This window comes from Pleurodeles waltl, chromosome 5 (assembly GCF_031143425.1).
Source record: "Pleurodeles waltl isolate 20211129_DDA chromosome 5, aPleWal1.hap1.20221129, whole genome shotgun sequence".
Classification (NCBI taxonomy): domain Eukaryota; kingdom Metazoa; phylum Chordata; class Amphibia; order Caudata; family Salamandridae; genus Pleurodeles; species Pleurodeles waltl.
The window spans coordinates 1,713,398,293-1,713,412,695 of NC_090444.1; the positions used below are offsets into that span (position 1 = coordinate 1,713,398,293).

Below are 14,403 nucleotides of genomic sequence, written 5' to 3' on the forward strand. Positions count from 1 at the left end.
ACTGGAAAAACAGCATCTAAAAAGTGGAGGGAGGCAGGCAAAAAGTTAAGGGTGACCACCCTTAGGCTGTCAGGTCTAACAGAAAGTTTAAACACATATGGTATTTGAATGACCTCTGACAATCCCATCAGGAATTGGTATAGCGGAGATGTTCACGAAAGACAAGTCTCTATGGACCTTGAAGAAAAATGGGCTTTTAGGACTTCATACACCAGTTCAAATGTTGATCTTTCCAGAAGAAAATTACCACATATTAATAAAAAGAATGTTGTAACAAAGCCAATGCAAAGGAAGAAAGCTAATGCAGTCAAAGAAAGCCAAAGATAGTTGGGAAAATAAAGTAATTTGTTTGAAGCCAGTATTTCAGCTTACGTGTTTTTGGCAGTTCAGATGTAGAAGAGTCTGTGGCACTAGCAATCACTCTGATGTGACTCTGTGTTCAGACGCGCAGTACGTTTTGATACTGTTATGCGTACTCACGTTTTAAATGGCAGAAGCGTCGCTCTGAATCAGAGGTGAGCCCAATTTGAAAATGAGCGCTTTATTTATTGAGGTGTTGACTTTACAAATACGGAGGTCTCGTGTAATAAAATGTCTTTTACAGATACATTGGTTGATAGTACTTGAGTTTTGTAAGACGCAACCTAAGCGGAACTATTACTAAAGAGGTAAGCTGAGTGGGCACCAATCAGGAAAGGTATGGTAGTATGGATATTCAGATGCATACATACTTATCATTTATTATTTATTATACAGGTATATCTGTTTAGTGGTCCTTTTAGGACAGTTTGGAAGATAGGATTCTGGATAGTTCCTATAACAGGTATTTTTTTATATTAATTGAATTAGGAGTTTTACATGCAAGCACTATAAATTTCACTTGTGTGTGCATGTTTGTGACACATCTAAAAGAAATTTGGCACTGAGGTGATGGAAATGCTCTGATATTCATTTGACACTGATATGGAATGTTTAGATTTTATGGTGATTTCCACCGACTTGCAATTAAGTGTATATGGGTGCATGGAGCAGTTAATGCACTTTATGGTCTCTGGGTGTCCAAGACATGTTTCTTTACTTGAAGTATAGTTACTATTGTATGTTATTAAAAGCCGTAAGAAGCACCAGAGGAAGTCAATGGGGGAAACACAACCCTGATGAAACACGTGTTGGCTTGGCTGTAGCTGTTGGTGAAGAAGCAATAAAGAAGAATTCATTGGAGACTCACGCTGGAACGTGTTATTTAGTATAATGTAGTGTGAACATACGTTACTATGAATGAGAGTGCTTTTTTTTGTTTCTTATTTAGGGATTCATCTGAGGATTGTCCTACTTACAAGGTTTTGTAGGGGGGTACCTTATTTAAGCACTGTTCAAATACTTAAGAATGATTTTGGTGGTGAGCGCTATTTTAACCTTTACCACCCCTAGTAGTAGCTATTTCCCTCTTTTTGAGTGGCATGTCGAACTGGGGTTTTTGTTAGGGAAGTTTCTCTTCTTTTTTAACAGAAACTTCTGTTGAGCGTTGTGATTCCTGTCTCGGTTTCACGTACTCAGTTCTTCGTTCTGACAGCCCACCTCTCTCACTGCGTTTTTCCAGTGAGTCCTGAAAGGAACGAGATTGGCGTGTATCAGTATATTTATATCTGTCAGGCATTTTTATATTATCTCTATTTCTGAGATTATATCTATTCTGTGGAGTGTCCGTATGCAGAGATTCTCCTCTTTCTTTTTTAGGTGTTTTTTTGTTTTTTATCCCAGTGTTACTTAGTACCCTCAGGAGCTTGCTTGGTAGAATCTTTATTAGATTTACCCTGTACTTGTGGTTTTGTGGGTTTGGCCCCCAGACTATCTCGACCAATGCTAGCGTAGGGCTCCGCGTTAATCTTTGGCAGCTAACGTTCTTGATCCTGTGGAGAAACGTCCCGAAGCCGCACGCTAGTGCCACTGCTTCCCCTTTAAGGTTACTTAATATAATTGAGAATACTATGGCAAAATTGTCATGCAATAGTTGCATCCCCAAGTCCAGGGCCGGGTCAGCCCCGTATTCATCTTGAATTTGTTTCAACACTTCCGGTAAATTGGCAAGTGTTGGTGTACCATGTGGGTTCGTATAGAGCGTGGCAAATACTGTGCCCTAAGTATCACAATTATCTACAGTGGGTACCATCCCAAATGGCAAGCACATAATTAATATTCTGTGTTTATCCTGGGGTCCCATATGGGGAAATACTGCTTCCAGTGCATTTATTTTTTGAGCTAACCAAAACGGAATTTCTTCTCATTTGGCGGGTACCTTACCCATGATCGAATGTACAGTCGCAGGATTAATGCTTGGCATTACTGCATGTGGTTGTGCCAGAGCAGCACATGCTGGGTTTGTTTTTAATGTTTGCATTACAAACTGTACTAATTGTCTATATATTTCCATCAGCTCAGGGTATAAGCGATGGACTTCAGCTACCGCCAAGGTTGCTGCATTAGTGTGAGGTGTATAGGTGGCCAGTAAAGGCCAGGTAGGACCATCATTACCTAGAGGACCTAATCTAACATGTGAAATTGTATGGGGTAGGGTGCCATCAAGCCAATTATTATGTTCTTGATAAGATAGAGGTATCTCTAAATATGCTATTTATTGTGCAGGTACATTTGCAGGTGTATAGTGATGAAATGTATTTGTGTTCCCATCAGCTGCTGGAAATGTGATCCCAGAATAAAAAATTCTATTCTAAAGGCTAGATGAGCCTCAACAAAAAATGTGACTGCCCCCCCGGGCCATTAGGCCATGTGGTAATAAATGTGCAGTAAGGAGTGGTCTCATATTGACTGCAATTCCTACCATCGCTGGGTTGCCATAATGAATGGTAAATTTGTTCAGAGATAAGCACACCAAATGGGGATTATCCTTTTAATGGTTCTAGCTTGAACAACCTACAGCGTTGGTTAGGTACTCCCTACTTAGCTGAGGAGGAAATTCCTCAATACCACGGATGTGTCCGTATATAGTACTGAGGTGTCTTTGTATGTAGTGACACAGAGATACTCAGGAGGACTCGAAAATTAGAGCCTGACCAAACGTTGGCAGCACCATGTCGCGTAGGCTCTCAATCTAATGAGAATACTGGATTTGAGCAGCAGAATCGCCTGCGGTGTGGGAGACAGAATCTAATCCACTATAGGTCACACCTGTCAGCCTAATCTGGGTTTTTATCTCCATCTAACTAGCAGTGCCTTATCTCTACCCAAGAGCATGGATGATTGGACAGCCGAGCGCATGACACAAATGACACCTCAGGGAAATCATGGTAACTCAGGTCGCATCCGTTTCTCTCAGTTCCATTAGTCTCACATATACAAGGACAGTCAGAGGCAGTGTATGTTTCAAAAAGGTTTCAATGAAGCAACTGCACCTTGCATTGCATGTATTGCAATAACCAGTACAATGAAGCATGACAGAATTAAAATAGTGACTAGGAGAGTAAAGCATAAAAATAACGTTACCATGTTGTCACTAGAGTCATTAATCTAATTCCTACCTAGGCTATGTTAGAGCACAGCATGTTACGCTCTAGTTCTGCCCTTCAGGTTCCTCTGGGAAGACATCATCCCTCATACCTGAGCAAGAGGCCTGAAGTCCTCAGAAGCAGCTGTAGCGAAGCATTCAGCAATCAGCATATAGTCGTGGTCATCTGGCTAGAATCTCCCTCTAACGTGTATGGGACGGAGAAGTGTTTTTATAATAAAACAGCTGGTGTTCTGAGAAATTGTCCCTTCGTAAGGATGTGTATGTTTCTATGAATGCCAGAGACAAAGTAATACCACGTTTACTGGCAACCTATATTACTGCAGCCTTGAGAGAAGCACAAAATGACTGAAATGTCTTGTTTAAGAACTCAGTGCTGGACTAGGCAAAGAACAGCTAGATAGAGAGAAATAAAACAAGACCGCAAATGTGGTTATTGTTAAAATAATAAACAAAGCTGAATATTGCTCATGCCCCTATGCCCACACATGCATTATAGTACACCCTGCCTTAGGGTAGTAAGGCCTGCAAGAGGAGTGGCTTACCTATATTGAATGCAGTGTTGGTGGACAGGCAACACAGGCTGTGTGTCATTGTGTATTTGCATTGTAGGATTGCACCAGGACACTCGCAATGGCATTGCTGAGTGCACTTGGATGCAGGGTCCCTGGGAGTGGCATAATATGTTCTGCTGCCTTCAGGGGCCTACCCCTAGTACCCCATGCCCTGGGTACCACAATGCCATTTACTAGGGACTTATAGTTGCAGCTAAAGGTGTTGCCAATTGTATCATTATTTTTGCAAGTTTAGGGAAAGAACACTGGCACTGGGGACCTGGTTAGCAGGAACCCAGTGCACTTTAGTCCAAGTTGCATTCAGAAACCAAGCAAAAAGTAGGGGGTACGGCAACAGAGTGCCAGTTTCCCACATCAACCACTAAATTATTTTGTGAACCGTGCTATGTTCTAATAGGTTGGTACGTAAAATATTGATTCAGAGTGGGTCACAGATTCACCTGCTTCATTAGTAGGTTACAAATTGCGACTTACTCTCACTGGCTGCAAAGATAGAATGATTCAAGGGAAAGCACACCACTGCATCAGTCTGTGCATTTCACAGCTGAAAACTCCTTTTCTTGTAGCAGCCAGATTGTCCTAAAACAACTGAGAGTTGTCAGTGGTTCTCTGGACAAAGTCTTTCTTCCCTCAAACTACCATCATGAAAGTGGTCCAAATGGGACCCCTTCTCCTCTGCAAATAGGATACTATTCCAACTCCACCTTGGGAGTCAGTAACTTTTCAGTGTTTGTGTAGGAGGCTGGCCTGGCTTATAGTGGGTACCTTGTGGTACTTACACCTTGTGCCAGGTCCAGTTATCCCTTATTAGTAGACAAGAGGTGTTTCTAGCAGCTAGGCTGATAGAGGTAGCTATGGCAAAGCAGCTTAGGCTAAACTAGGAGACATGCAAGGCTCCTACTATACCACTTATATCATATAGCACAATATCATAAGAAAACACAATATTCAAAGTTACTAAAAATAAAGGTAATTTATTTTAGTGACAATATGCCAAAAGTATCTCAGAGGATACCCTCACTTAGGAGGTAAGTAATATACACAAATTATATGTACTAAAACAGGCAAGTAAAGGGATGCTGTCTCAGTAAAGCCAGGGCTAGACAAAAACGTTGTCCATATGGCTGTAAGAGAGAACAGGGTTGCTGTTTCTCTTGAGTTGGAGCAGTGCTGGAATGCTGTCCTATGAGCTCCACACCAGGGCAGGGCTGGTGTCCTAAGTTGTTTGAGGCAGTGCAGGGTTGCTGCACTAAAGTTTCTCTGGGAGGGTTGGAGGGATGTTCCATGTTAACTAAAATGGTGCACTTTTTCTCACCAATACTAGTTATCCCACAGAGAGGTACTTCTACCTTAGGGAATACAGCTGTGCTATCTGATAGTTCCCTTGGTACAGATGCCACCCCAGGAGAGGTTTCTCCCACCACAGGAATGGTATCCTGAATGGGAGGATGGGTAGGGGATACTTTGATGCCCTTTTCACCTGTTGTTGGAGAAGGATCCTGAGTTTTCAGGCCTTTTTCTCTCCTTTTTCATTTCAGCTGAAATGAGAGGAAGCAATTCCTCAGGGATACCCAGCATGGCTGTATGGGTATTAAACTCTACCTCAGCCCAACCTGAGGCCTCTAGGTTATTACCTAAGAGGCACTCTACAGGTAAGTTAGGTGATACTACTTGTAAGGGGACAAGCAGCCAGTGTGGCAAGGCCAATGCCACCAGGTGTGACATAAACTGTCTTGGGACTGACTACCCCAGTTTCTATGATGGACCCAAAAGTGAACCCAACTATCCTTATTTTGACTGTTGCCAGCAGTCCCACCACTATTACCACTACTGCTAGGGGCACTAGAGTTTGAGGTATTAGTGATGGTAGGCTCAGGGGGTTTACCTGGGTAGGACTTATTCTCTGGCCTATGACCTTTATGTTTACACACAAAGTACCAAGGCTTTTTTTATGTGTGTGGGTTGTGAAGAAGAGGAAGAAGAAGATTTACCCTCCCCCCGAATAGTGTTTAGGATTTGTAGAAGGATCCTTAGTTTTACCATTATCCCCATGCTTATCCTGAGATTTCTCACCATCTTTCTTCTTGCCATCCTTGTCACTCCCTGTATGAACTTTTCTGTTCACTCTTGTTCTGACCCATTTGTCTGCCTTCTTTCCCAATTCTTGCGGAGAGGTCAGATCTGAGTCTACCGAGTACTGGTGCAACAAATCAGACACACAATTGTTAAGAATATGTTCTCTCAGGATCAGATTATACAGGCTTTCATAGTCAGATACTTTACTGCCATGCAACCAACCCTCCAAGGCCTTCACTGAACAGTCAACAAAATCTGTCCAGTCTTGAGAGGACTCTTTTCTGGTGTCTCTGAACTTAATCCTGTATTGTTCAGTGGTTAAGCCAAATCCATCCAAGAGTGTATCCTTCAAAACATTGTAATTATTGGCATCACTTTCTCTGACAGTAAGGAGCCTGTTCCTACCCTTTCCAGTGAAAGATAGCCACAAGATAGCAGCCCACTGCCTTTGATGGACCAACTGTACCATACAGGCCCTCTCAAGTGCAGCAAACCACTTATTAATGTCATCCCCCTCCTTGTAAGGGGGGACTATCTTATGCAGTTTCTAGAATATTGCTCTCTAACAGGATTACTGTCATAAACACTGCTGCTGCCCCCATGGGGAACTAACCCCAATCTCTGTCTTTCCCTCTCTATATCCAGGGATTCCCTGTCTAAGGCCAGCTGTTGCTGTTTAAGCTTCAGTCTGGTCTCTTCCAACCACAACTTTCTAAGTTCCCTTTCCATTAAGATATCCTCAGGGTGGGAGGCTTGGGAATGTTTGGACACAGAGGAGATTTGGGAATTGGCAGAGAGAGACCTGCCCCTAACTGTCTGGACCCTAGAAACCTGGCCTCTAGGGGTGAAAGATGCCCTACTAGTGTGTGACCCTCTAACACTACCAGTGTCACTAGGTGGCCTGCTATATGGCAGGTCTTTGTAAGAACCCTCCACAGCATCTTCAGTGAACTCCCCTGAGTCTGACTGGGAAGCCTCCCCTCCTACCTTGTTCTCCTGAGATGGGCTAGACTGGTTCTGGTCACTTTCTAAAAGCAGGTTAAAGAGAAACTCTTCAATGCTTAAACCTCTTTCTAAGCAGAGACCCCTAAAACCTTTGTAGTTTAAACGCTCATAAGTTGCCTACAGAACTTTGGGAGTGACCTCTACTGAAGACATGAAAGAAAAGGTTTAAGACAGAGAGAGAAAATGTTTTAGAACTTTTGAAAGTACAGAGAAAAAACTTTTTCAAACTTTTAGAAAACTTTTAAAAGTTTTCAGAACTTTTCAGAAACTTAGTAAAAAATGTAGGAGCAGAAAAGTAAACTGTTTTGGTTCAATGTACATATATTGAAATATTTGGTATATGTTTTTCTTATGAAAAGCGCCAAATGACAAAGTGGTAAAGCATTTACAAGTACTTATCCCACCCTGTACCACCAATGTAGGAGGCTGGCCTGGCTTATAATGGGTACCTTGTGGTACTTACACCTTGTGCCAGGTCCAGTTATCCCTTATCAGTAGAATAGAATAGAGGTGTTTCTAGCAGCTAGGCTGATAGAGGTAGCTATGGCAAAGCAGCTTAGGCTGAACTAGGAGACATGCAAAGCTCCTACTATACCACTTATATCATATAGCACAATATCATAAGAAAACACAATACTCAGAGTTTCTAAAAATAAAGGTACTTTATTTTAGTGACAATATGCTAAAAGTATCTCAGAGGATACCCTCACTTAGGAGGTAAGTAATATACACAAATTATATGTACACAAACCCAAAACAGGTAAGTAACAGTAAGAAAAGTAGTGCAAACAACGTAGAATCACAATAGGATGCAATAGGTAGACATAGGTCTAGGGGCAACACAAACCATATACCTCAAAGGTGGAATGCAAATCACAAATGGACCCCAGACCTATGGGAGGTTGTAGAGGGTCGCTGGGACTGTGAGAAAACAGTAAGGGTGTAAAGTTACCCTACTACCCCAGAAAGACAGTATAGTCGAGATAGGGGATTCTGCAAGAACCACAACCACCAGCAAAACACTGAAGATGGATTCCTGGATCTAAGGACCTGTAAAGGAAGGGGACCAAGTCCAAGAGTCACGCAAGTGTCCAGGGGGGGCAGGAGCCCACTAAACCCCGTATGAAGGTGCAAAGGGGCTGCCTCCGGATGTAAGGAGCCGAAGATTCTGCAACAACGGAAGGTGCCAGGAACTTCTCCTTTGGTCAGAAGATGTCCCACGGCGTGCTGGAGGATGAAAAAGTGTTCCCACGCAGAAATACCTCAAACAAGCCTTGCTAGTTGCTAGAGTCGCGGTAGAGGATTTTGGGTGCTGCTGGGGACCAGTAAGGACCAGGATATCACCCCTCGGAGGATGAGACAGAACGGGCACTCAGCAACTCAGAGAGCCCCTGTAGAAGCAGGCAGCACCTGCAGAAGTACCAGAACAGGCACTTATAAGATCTGAGGACAGCGGTCAACTCAGAGTCACAAAGGAGGGTCCCACAACGTCGGAGTCCAACTCAGCGAGTTGGGCAATGCAGGACAGAGTGCTGGGGACCCAGGCTAGGCTGTGCACAAAGGAATCCTTGGAAAAGTGCACAGAAGCCGGAGCAGCTGCAGATCACCCAGTACACAGGATTACTGTCTGGCGTGGGGTGGCAAGGACTTACCGCCACCAAATTTGGATAGAAGGGCCACTGGACTGTGGGATACACTTGGACCCAGCTCCTGTGTTCCAGGGACCATGCTCGTCAGGATGAGAGGGGACCCAGTGGACTGGTGATGCAAACGTTTGGTGCCTGCGTTGACAGGGGGAAGATTCCGTCGACCCACAGGAGATTTCTTCTTGGCTTCCAGTGCAGGGTGAAGGCAGACAGCGCTCAGAGCATGCACCACCAGGAAACAGTTGAGAAAGCCGGCAGGATGAGGTGCTACAATGTTGCTGGTAGTCTTCTGGCTACTTTGTTGCAGTTTTACATGCGTCCTGGAGCAGTCAGCAGTTGATCCTTGGCAGAAGTCGAAGAGGGAAGTGCAGAGGAAATCTGGTGGGCTCTTGCATTCGTTATCTAAAGAGAAACCCACAGGAGAGACCCTAAATAGCCCTCAGAGGAGGATTGGCTACAGAGAGAGGTAAGCACCTATCAGGAGGGGTCTCTGACATCACCTGCTGCACTGGCCACTCAGAGCTGTCCATTGTGCCCCAGCACCTCTGAATCCAAGATGGCAGAGGTCTGGGACACACTGGAGGAGCTCTGGGCACCTCCCCTGGGAGGTACTGGTCAGGGGAGTGGTCACTCCCCTTTCCTTTGTCCAGTTTCATGCCAGAGCAGGGCTGGGGATCCCTGAACCGGTGTAGACTGACTTATGCAGAGATGGGCACCATATGTGCCCATCAAAGCATTTCCAGAGGCTGGGGGAGGCTACTCCTATCCAGCTCTTCACACCTATTTCCAAAGGGAGAGGGTGTAACACCCTCTCTCAGAGGAAATCCTTTGTTCTGCTTTCCTGGGACTGGGCTGCCGAAGCCCCAGGGGGGCAGAAACCTGTCTGAGGGGTTGGCAGCAGCAGCATCTGCAGTGGAGGCCCTGGAAAGTCAGTTTGGCAGTACTGGGGTTCTGTGCTAGAGACCCTGGGATGCATGGAATTGTCTCCCCAATACCAGAATGGTATTGGGGTGATAATTCCATGATCCTAGACATGTTACATGGCCATGTTCGGAGTTACCATTGTGAGGCTACATATAGGTAGTGACCTATATGTATTGCACGCATGTAATGGTGTCCCCGAACTCACAAAGTCCTGGGAATTTGCCCTGAACAATGTGGGGGCACCTTGGCTAGTGCCAGGGTGCCCACACACTAAGTAACTTTGCACCCAACCTTCACCAAGTGAGGGTTAGACATATAGGTGACTTATAAGTTACTTTTGTGCAGTGAAAAATGGCTGTGAAATAACGTGGACGTTATTTCACTCAGGCTCCAGGAGCAGTCCTGTGTAAGAATTGTCTGAGCTCCCTATGGGTAGCAAAAGAAATGCTGCAGCCCATAGGAATCTCCTGGAACCCCAATACCCTGGGTACCTAGGTACCATATACAAGGGAATTATAAGGGTGTTCCAGTGTGCCAATATGAATTGGTAAAATTAGTCACTAGCCTGCAGTGACAATTTTAATAGCAGAGAGAGCATAAACACTGAGGTTCTGGTTAGCAGAGCCTCAGTGATACAGTTAGGCACCACACAGGGAACACATATAGGCCACAAACGTATGACCACTGGGGTCCTGGCTACCAGGATCCCAGTGACACATATCAAACACACTGACATCATAGGATTTTCACTGTGAGCACTGGGGCCCTGGCTAGCAGGATCCCAGTGAGACAGTAAAAACACCCTGACATATACTCACAAACAGGCCAAAAGTGGGGGTAACAAGGCTAGAAAGAGGATACCTTCCTACAGTTTGTAACTGGGATTACATGTTAGAAACCACTGATACATAGGAATCCATTTGGTATTTGGAACAAACCCCCAGAATGTGGGTGTCTAAATGCTGAATATGTAACCCTCTCTAAAAATATTTTACTATGCAGAAAAAAGTCTTCCAAATCGTAAAATGTGTTTAGTGAATCAGAAAATGTAAACCCTCTAATTTAACAAATCTCTGGGTTTGTGACCAGTCAAAAGCTTACTACATCTGGCCCATAAGTTGCTAAAATATTAATACGCTAATGAAGGATTATTGTCAATGCTGCAACCAAAAAGATTGGCATTAATGTTTAAGTTAAGTGTTGAAAAGCCCACTATGGTAGTCATTATGATCACTGTGGAAACAACTGCCGTGTTTATGCTGGCGGTCAAAACACTGACCGCCAGCGACCCTGGAACCCCACCGGGCAAATAATGAAAATTTCTGTGGGCTGGCGGGCGGAAACATTGTTTCCGTCCGCCGGCTCACAGAAAGGCTCGGCCGGGACATTGATGGCGGCTTCACATGGAGCCGCCGTCAATGTCTCTGTGCGGCAGGTGCAGTTGCACCCGTCGCGAAGATCACTGCCCAAAAATCGGGCAGTGACCTGCACGATGGGGCTCTGCACCGGGGCCCCTGCACTGCCCATGCAAAGTGCATGGGCAGTGCAGGGGCACCCCCTCCGTCAGCCTTTTCCTGGGTGGATATCCCTCCAGGAAAAGGCTGGCGGGAAATGAAACATTATACGCAGGGTAGCACCGCTACCCTGGCGGATGGTGTTTCAACTCGCTGCCAGGCTTCCTAACGGTGGTATCCTGGCGGTGGGTGAGGGCTGCCGCTGGCGGCCCTCACCATGTCCAAAATATGGCGGTTTGGCCCGCCATGCCGGCTGGCGGCTTCAGCCACCGATGCCGGCATGGGAGGCCAAACCACCAAGTTAGTAATGAGGGCCTATGTCTGCAGTATTTGTATACTCAATGGCACAAGATTACAGGCTACTGATCCATTGTTAGCTGAATGAGAGAAGGGCATTGCAGTACCAGCAAAGGTCAATGCAGACACTAGGGTGATGAAATTTGTGTTTGTTTGTTTTTAAATTGAGGATGATTTATCATGATCTACAGTATCCATGACCTAAGCAACAGGAGACACTGCTCTCTTCTTTTGCAGCACTCGTTCTAGTGGCACGGAGTCACACCAGTCCCACAGTACGAGAGTATTCATGCCGTCTTACCACAGCAGACTGAACTACTCACTCTACAGCTCAGATGATTATTTCAGATCAATGATATAGTACTAGCCATACAAAGGAAGGCAAATTTACTCACAGTAAATTACTAAAGTTCTATCCTGCCCAGGAGCATTTCTAACCATTTTCAAATTTTAATAAAAGATCTTTATTCTGTTGAAAGAAAAGTTTACGAAAAAACAGCAATTCTTTACGCAGGGAAATCAAGAGCACTCTTGCGTCTAAATCTTAGAGTTTGGTATATGAATGATGCAGTTGTATTATGTGCTTGTAGCTGATTTCAAGATGCAAAAAAATGAATGACACTTCCTGGCCATTTTGAGTAAGCTGCTTAGATTGTTTAGTGAGTCAATGCTCCAGAAGAGGACAGTGGGTAAGAAGGTGTTCACAGACATGAAACCTGGTGGACTGACTTAGCATCTCGTCTTAGCAAGGTTGGAAAAAATGAGTTCTATTAATTTTGAAACTAGTAAACATCTTTTGTTTACAGAGGTCCGTAAAGGCAAAAACTGCACTAACAGGGTTAATACAGGAACACAATTATTTTAATTTCTGTCACTTTTATAAGCACCTTCTTCGATGGTAGCTGTAAAAGAAAGACATGACTTAGATATAGGGGCATATTTACAAGAAACTGGTCCATCAGTGCTGATGCGCTAGTTTTCTTGCATCGTCCCTTCCCCACCTAACGACACCATGGGTGTGCCCTATTTACAATCCAGGGCCCGACAGCACAAGTTAGGCTAATAGCATCAATATTTTGACCATAGCGCAGCAAAATGCAAGGAGGCCTATTGGATAAAATAGGTGTGTTTAATGCCTGCATTAAGGAAGCATTAAAAATGACACCAAAAATGGTGCATTGAAATCCTGTAGATTTTTGTAGGCCTTCTAACTTCGGAACTTCCCCCCCGCATACATTATGCCTAATGCAGGCATAATGTGGTGCAAGAGGTCGCAATGTAGTGCAATGCATACATTGCGCCACTTTGTAAATATGGAGCAGTGAAAAGTGCCTCCTTGACCACATTGGTGTAAAACAGAAGTGACACTAGTGTGGCACAAGGAGGAGCTACGGCCTTGTAAGTCTGGCCCGTAATGTTGCAAGTTTTACCTTATGTTTTGTGGGTTGGCATCCATTTGTAGATCAACATAATAATTATCCAAAAGCACATCTTACCTGTAAAACAATTTAGTTATAAAAAAGAATTTTGTCAATTTATATTTGACTTGTAAATGTTTTAATGCAATTGTTTACTGTGAATAGTAGAGTAAAGCGTGAAACTGAAAATTTCAAGCAAATTGAGCAATGTTAGCTTTGTTGATACTCTAATGTGCATGCAGGAAATGTTACTGATAACAACATTCTATTTTTATTTTTAGGACCTGCAGGCAAAGCCGCCATCAGAAATACCAATTTTTCTTGACAACCTTAGTTCTAACGTAAATAAAACAAACATAACTACATTTGCAGTTGTGAATGCAGTGGTTAGCATTTTGGAAACCCTCTCAACCGTTACCAAAATTGTAGACACCACCATGATGACAGTAAGTGACCACTCCCTGAGGCTTCTAAATGTCTCTCTTTGAAAATGGTTTGAGAATCAGTCTGCGATTGCTAGCTATCTATCAATACAACTAACTTTTAAAACGCAGGTCTGTATTGTTTTTCGTAACGCATGCGGTTTGCAGAGCCTCAGTGCCTTTTAGAGTAAGAACCAGTGAGGTTGAAAGGATAAAGTAATATGAAGAGACAGTTTTCAACGCAAAACTAGTCTTATGTACAGGAGATTAAGGCCTCCCGAGGTCAGGACCTCAAGCAATAGTTAATTTAAAACAAAAAAAGTGCAGGATATCAAACTGTTGTGTCTTGTTTATTAATCTTGTGTGTTGTTTGTATCTAGTGCCAATAGTCTTGTGCTTGTGTCAGATCCATGTTGAACGAGTCACATATTGTGTTGTGGATGTATGTGAGAGTTCCAAAGCGGCCCGAGAGACAGTTTGAAAGAGTAGCATAGAGAAAGGAGCCGTAAAAGGCGAGTCCAGAATATTGACAAGAGTTGAAGGTACTTTTCAGTGCTGACTCCATTTAGTATAAGCATTTCCTTAGGAATGTCCTGACTCTTTATTTCACTCTGTTCTTTTTCATCCTTGATTTTGCCACATTTTCCTAACTTTCTCTTCCTCCTTTCTCTTTTGCTTGCTCTGAGCTAAAGTCTGATGATCATTTTACCTTTACATGCGTGGTGCCTTTTGTTAGCGCGTCTGAGCCTTAATAAGTAAACTTACAAGGAGACACGTTTAGGTCGACAAATCTTTGGACTGCGTTTGGAGATTTCCCAGTACAAAATATTTTCTTACTATCATTAATCAACAAATCAATAAACAATCAATAATGATAATCACTAATCGATAAACAATCAATAAGAATCAATAATTGAACACACCATGACGTTTCAGTCATGAATAACCACACCAGTTTAATTAGAGGTTAGGGTATTTTTTTCCCTATTAGTAACAACCTAAT

The 14,403-nt window shown here is 43.6% G+C and overlaps 1 protein-coding gene across 1 annotated transcript in view; it reads left to right on the plus strand.

The window, feature by feature from the left end:
* LOC138296694 (adhesion G protein-coupled receptor F5-like) overlaps nucleotides 1-14,403 on the plus strand; it is a 1,174,222-nt gene that overhangs the window by 902,612 nt on the left and 257,207 nt on the right. Inside the window, exon 16 of the mRNA XM_069236066.1 lies at nucleotides 13,260-13,424. Within this exon, the coding sequence (XP_069092167.1) occupies nucleotides 13,260-13,424 (165 nt within the window). The remainder of the gene's footprint in view (nucleotides 1-13,259; nucleotides 13,425-14,403) is intronic.